The sequence below is a fragment of the Melospiza melodia genome, chromosome 1 (genome assembly GCF_035770615.1).
Source record: "Melospiza melodia melodia isolate bMelMel2 chromosome 1, bMelMel2.pri, whole genome shotgun sequence".
NCBI lineage: Eukaryota > Metazoa > Chordata > Aves > Passeriformes > Passerellidae > Melospiza > Melospiza melodia.
The window spans coordinates 127,945,475-127,952,162 of NC_086194.1; the positions used below are offsets into that span (position 1 = coordinate 127,945,475).

General features: G+C 47.3%; 1 protein-coding gene across 3 annotated transcripts in view; it reads right to left on the reverse strand.

Moving 5' to 3' along the window:
• Window positions 1–5,474, reverse strand: part of SS18 (SS18 subunit of BAF chromatin remodeling complex) — a 42,484-nt gene extending 37,010 nt beyond the window's left edge. For all 3 annotated transcript variants that reach the window (XM_063167742.1, XM_063167732.1, XM_063167724.1), the window contains exons 1-3: window positions 5,365–5,474; window positions 1,818–1,894; window positions 471–555 (exon numbers count right to left, since the gene is read on the reverse strand). In XM_063167742.1, coding sequence (XP_063023812.1) covers window positions 471–555; window positions 1,818–1,894; window positions 5,365–5,433 — 231 coding nt within the window. In that variant the 5' untranslated portion in view covers window positions 5,434–5,474. The remainder of the gene's footprint in view (window positions 1–470; window positions 556–1,817; window positions 1,895–5,364) is intronic.
• Window positions 5,475–6,688: the final 1,214 nt, after the last annotated feature.

Genomic DNA, 6,688 nt, shown 5'->3' on the forward strand with positions numbered 1-6,688 from the left:
TTTACCCAGCCTCATTCCACTGGGGCAAGAGAATGGATTATATTCCAGTGAAAAATAAAAAGACAAAGGAAAAAAATCCCATTCCCTCACTTTTCCCTATTGTAAGAGGAAAAAGAGTACTGCTGTAGGAGTTGACTAAGAACCATACCACTAGTTCTCAGCTGAGGGGGAAAACCAATAAAGGAAAAAAATTCTATATTTGAGGCAGGCCAGATAGTTGAGCATTGCATATCTAATTCACAGTAAGAGTCTACATTTAAACAAGTCAGATTTTAAGCAATACCTAAGCAGTGAGATTACTCCAAATGCAGCATAAAGAGACAGCATCATGTATTTACTGTACAGTAAATCAGAGGCCAAGTGTTTGGTCATTATCTCAAACATTTGGTTTTTTGGTTTGGGTGGTTTTTTTTTACCTTCAGGAATCCAAATGAAATATATTCCCTACTTTTACACTATTTTGTACTTACTGCTGGTAGTAGAGACTGCATGTTCTGGTTGGAGTCAGCTATAGTGGCTAGGTAAACCAAGTTTGTATGCAGCATCTGCTGGTATCTATCAAAATAAACAAAGCAAAACAAATCTTAATTCATAAATACAGTAACATCAGAATTTACTTTAATTCCACAAATGTAAAGAAAGCTACTTATGCAAAACAAGACTCAAGAGACTTACCAAAGTACCATTACTAGGAATCTTAAGCCTTTTGCCTTATACTTATCTATTATCCAATCTTTCCCAATGTCTCCATCATATCTGTGCCTAACTGTATTACTGTCTTGCTATGAAAAAAATCTAAAGCTGAGTGACACTGTTCTCACTTACTCCACTTCCTGCCTTAAACTAAATCACCAGAACACATACAGGGAGTGTGTTTTGTGTCTGGTGCAATTTCATGACAAACACTAGAGAAGGAGAGCTGTTTATTATGTCCCCATTTAAAGATATCATAGATTTACGTGACCACATTCCACATTTCACCAGGAGCCTGAGCTTTGGAAGTTTGCTATGGAATAATTTTTCTGCTAGAGAAACATAGTCCTGATTCTCAGTATCTGGCCCACAGTCACAAAAACAACCTTGAAAGCTGGAGCAGATTACAAGTACACAACTACAGGCCTGCAAACAAAAGTAGTCCCTTAAACCAAAAGCACCTATTGTTTATGATCCCACTCCTTTTCCCAGATAACCAGTTCCCTTGGCAAGGGAGTAGGATGTCCTATCTGTCCATATTTGTCTGATTACATGGGTGCCATCATCACCTCATGCCAGAAAAGAGTAATGGGAAAATAACACTCCCTAACAATTCACTCTTTCTATAGTTCTCTCAGCTCACTCTCCAAAGACCCCACTAGACAGCAAGTCTATGACAGATATTTTAGCAAGCCAAACTTCTACAACAAGCCTGTTTGTTCTTGGGCACATGAAAAGCAGGTAGTTTTCAAACAGGCCATCAGGAAGCAGAAAGGTCCATTTTCCTACATGGTTTTGAGAATTTTTCAAACAAAACTACCTCTTCCCAACAGTGTAATTACAATACAGAAGAAAAAGATCTTTGTTAGACAGTCCTTATTTTTATGAGCATCATCATCATGACATCAACTTGCAGTAGGCAAGTTGCAACATTTCAGTGACATAAGTTATACTCATAGAGCAAATAAAACCCATCCACCCCCCACAAGAATTTCAAGTGTAGTATCTGTAGCAATGCTTTTCTTCATAGCACAGCTGTCCTATAAGGTAAGCTAAACAAATCAAGAATGATGGTCTAGATGGAAATTCACCCAGTCCACAGTAGGTATAGATTAAGGTCTTACTGAGAGCATTCAGAAGTCTTTCCCTTGTTCTGATAGTCCATTATACACTGGATAAGATGGTTGTTTTCATCCAACATCTGAAACAATAAAGAGAAGTTCAAAGTAAATTCCATGTTCTTTCTGGAAAGAAACTGAAGATAAGTTTGAGTCTTGAGTAATGCTCCTCTTCTTAGTTTTAAAAAACAACAAAAGTGTTGTTATCCATGAAGTTCTACTTCACCACTTATTTGCAGAACACTGGTTTGCTCCCATTTCCCCCCTCTGATCAATTTTACAGGTTTTGGCTTAAGGGTTTCACAGTGCTACCATCAGCAGCCACATTTGTGAAGCATCCTGTTCAAATACCTGTCCTGATTTTGCACCAAGTTCTTAGAAAGTTTTAAAAGTTTTCTGCATTCCTTCATTTGATTGCTAACAAGAAATTCATTTACAAGTCTATGCCCCAAGCTTCCCTCCTCTTTCTAAAGCTTGCAACTGCTTATAAACTTAATTTTAAAAGACACTGAAATTGTTATTGGTGAAAACTGAGCTAACCAGATTTGTTCAAAGCAAATGCACTGGAAAGCAGGCAATATTTACATGAAGAATCTCTAACTAAGCTGCATTTTATAAATATTTGGTATAACGGCACATTATGGTTTAGGAATGGTATTGCCCAATTTAATATTCCCACTGAAACACTCCAAATCACGCAACCCTCTCCCCTCTGGTAGGGTGGAGGGGAGAACTGGAGGTACAAAAGGATCACCAGCTGAAATAGTAAAAATGTACTGGAAATACCACTGAGATAAGAAGCAAACAATAACAGCAAAAAATACTACTGATGGAGGGTACAAGAGGGCAAACGATTCACATGCAAGTGCTCATCACACAGAGCCCCCAACAATACCTGAGAGCATCACAACATGTGATCCCCTTCCCCATGCCTGGAAAATGGAGTGAGGGGCTGCAGAATAACCTCTGGGTCCACACCATGAGCCTTCCTGGCTAGTGCAGGAATTAATCCTGTGGTGGCCAGAATCTGGACAAATGCATACAATAAATCTATCCATACTTTAGCAGTGTCCATGAAAATGAACACCTGACAATTAATTTTCTCACCATAAAAGAGCAGTCCTAAAACTCATGGGCAATGGCCAATTTCAAACTTTCTACAAAAAGTTCATGAAGTTAGTGTTCCAAGCTCTGTAAACAGGGAAAAACCACACAACCTGATATCCTGAAGTGCATGTGGCCCTCACACACTCATCTTTCTAGCTCATGCTCTGCACTCTGAGCAGGCAAGATTCAGCAGAACCATGGCTAACCTGAGCCTTCAGCCAAGTTATCTAAGTGAACTTACAGAAATGGAAAACTTACTGCCAAATGCAAAATTTTGCATCAATTTACTCCTTTGCTTTCTCTCACTGGAAAGCTGGTTTACATCCCTTTACCCAGCTGCTGAATTTCACAAAACAAGCAGAATCTTAAAATATCCCACAGATGCTCTCCTTCTTCCAAACATGGTTGAAACCAGCCATGACTAGACTCATCCTTCCACAAGGAAAGCACAACATAATTCCACAGTCTTTATTTCATTAACAAATTCTACAGGGAGGGAAAAAGAAAAAAAAAAGTAGTGACACTTTTTTCTGTACTTAATCCATCTCTACTATGAAAAGAGTATGGAGTCAGAAACTTTATGCAGTTCAGTCAGAACTTCTATCCAGTAAGAACGAGCCAGTCAGCCAAGTTTTCTTAAACTTTAAACAGTAATTCACCAGAATGGACTACAAAAATCCCAGTGCAAGTATTTTGCCTGAAACTGCTGGATCTGGAAACACATGCATTAAGCACTAAACACAGACATAACTGCAGTATTTTCAGCTACTATGTGAGCCTCAGAAAACAGGCAAAGCTACAACTGCAAAGCTACCTCTCTGAAGAGGACCACAAACCCACTGCTACACTGACACATAGCACACGAACTAACTTCAAGTTTTATAACAAACACAGTGGCCATTTTCATCAGAAAAAAGGGAAAAAGGAGATAATACCTTTGATACCAAAGTCTAACAGAGCGCCTGCAAAGGAAGCTGTGAATCGAGCCTCTCCCCAGAATACCTCCCACAGTCCTGAGGGAAGCAGCAGATTCTTAAGGCTTGGCAGACAAGTACACCTTGAAACTGCCCATTAGATGGTTGCATTCTTCATTACAGCCACGTGAGCCAGACCTCTTGGGGAGGAAAGGACCGAAGGGGGCACGAATGCTAGGGCTAAGAGGAAAAGGAACAAGAAGGAATACAACCGTATCCTAGGTGGGGCTGCAGACAACTGCTTTTCACAAGTTTAACTGAGTGCTTGCTGATGGAAAATTGGGATAGTTATAAACACCTACCACTGAAACAATTTAGTTTCCAGCTGGATGAAAATACCTTCAGGGCTTCTGACAACTCAGGTACATTACAAAAATTCTTCAACTTTAACACTGAGGTTCTGCCAGCACACCACCATCGAACTAATGGTGTGACTACAGACCCAGGAGAACTTTATCGTCTGTATTCTCCATGGGCACCTCAGCATGCTGAAGTCTCTACTGACTACTACATACCCAGTGGATATGTATTTTTCATCTACAGTTCCCAAGCACTGACTTCTCCCACAGTACCCTGGAGGTTCCCATTACAACTCTAGGGTCTTCTTTGAGCATTGCTGCAACACCTGCTTTGTAGAGGTTCCAATTCTTTACTAAATCAGAGGCTTGCTCTATTGACCTAAAGGACCTCTCCACATAAGGAGCTGGTACCAATCTGAAATCTGTTTGATCCACGGCCACCCACACCAATGATGGTACGAGTCTTAAGTTCCTAAATACCACACAGTTACCAGTGAACTTGAACATGCTCCTCTGTTGCTGCTGTGCATTATTATTAATCCTGTATGTGCTTTTCTTTGATCGCTTTAGCGAGTGAACTTGCTCCCTCCCACACAAGCTTAGGTGGAGTCGTCCGGAGGCGCTGTCATTGGCTGCGAACGCGATATCCTCCTTCAATCACACCTAAGGCTTACTGGGAGGCAGCCTTAACTACCAGGTCTACCCAGTTTGGGAACTGGAGCCGCCTCCCACCCCGCAGCGCCCGGAGTCGGGCAGAGGGTCCGGAACACCCGGGCCGCGGTCCCGCTGTCAGAGCCCCCCGCAGGAAGGATTTACTCCACTCCTCCACTTTCAGGCCGAGTCCTCTCGGCTTAATTCACGCCCGCGGGGGCGGTCGGGGCAGCCCGAGTGGAGGAAGAAAATGAGGGCTGGAGGGGCCGGGGACATCACCCGCCTCCGCCCGGCTCCTCCCGCCGGCCCCGAGACCCTCCAACAAGTGTCCCAGCGCAGGGAGAGGGGCAGCGCCGGGCCGGGGCCGAGCCCCGGGCGCAGCGAGTGCGGCCCGGCCGCCTCCCTTCCCCGCCGGGGCCTCGGCGCTCCGGGCCTCAGCCGCCGCCGCCCCCGTTCCCCGCGCGGCAGGAAGCGGCAGCTGCAGCCCCCGGGGCCACCCGGGCCGGGCCGGGCCCTCCTCACCTTCTGGATGGCGGCCGGCGTGATCTCGCCCTTGCCCCGCTGCCTCGGGGCCGCGAACGCCACCGACATGTCTGGCGGCTGCCGGGAGCCCCCGCGTCCGCTCCCGCCCGTTCGCGCGCGCGCCCCGCGGACCCAGCAGCCGCGGCGATCCGGGAAGAACGCGGCGCGCGGGGGGGCGGGGGCGCGCGCCCGGTGGGACGGCCCATCCCCATCCCGCCGGAGGAAGGGGTTAAGGAGGACCGGCGGCTCCTCCCTGCTTTTCCCCCTGGTGAGAGGGCGTCTCGATAAGACCGTGGCCGCTCCGTACGGCCCGGCCAGAACACCTGGACCGAGAGCCGACCGTTAGCCGCTTCGAAAGTGATCGCCCCCCGACAGCCTTGTCACGCGCCTTTCTTGTTTATCCCTTTCCCTCCGCCGCCTTGGTACGTTCCTGCCCGACGAGCCTCATAGCAGGGAAGTGGTACGGTCGGCTGGAAGGGGGAGTGACGGTGCTGTGGCGCGCACGTTGCAGGGGACACGCTCGGGCTGTGCCGGGCGGCAGTCTCTACTCCCCCCTCTGCCCAGCGCCGCAGTTGGTTGCACCCGGGGAGCCCGCTCTGGCGGCAGCCCGGGGCGGGGCAGAGTGGGACGGGACGGGACGGGAGGCGCTGATGGGAGGCGCTCGGAGTCGGAGGGGACCTGGTCTGGAGCATCTCTCCTGCGGAGAGACTGCGGGAACTGACCCTGTTAGTCTACGGAATAGATGATTCATTAATGCATGTACACAGAGGAGAGGGCCAAGAGAGTGGTGCCGAGCTACAGGACAAGGAGCAATGGCCATAAACTAGAACACAAGAAGTTTCCACTTCGACGTGAGGGAGGTTTTTTTACATGGAGGGTGGCAGAGCACTGAACAGGCTGCTCAGGGGCTTGGGACGGCTTTTCCCGATGAGTTGGGCGGCTGCAGGTTCCCTGCCCTGAGAGTGAAACGGAGCAAGAAGAAGCTCGGCTGCAACATTAAACATAAAATTACAAACGCTGAAGCCCTGAAACCAGCCTTGATTTGTTTCAATGCAGCCACTGGAGGGAATCTCTGTGTCGCTGAAGTTTAAGACAGTCTAAGACAGTTTTTGGAAGAATGAAGAGTTGCAACGGGCAGTTGGTACAGAGACATTGAAAGTCCCCAGCCAAAGCATTTTAAGCCTTCTTTTTCCTGGCCACATCCATTGCTCAGCCTGTGTGCATTCCAGTGCCTCGCTACAGGCTGTGGGTACAGAATTCCTCGCCTTTGGCCAACTGGGGGCTGCTCTTGCAGCTGGCCGAGGTGTGTGTGCTTCCGTGGCTG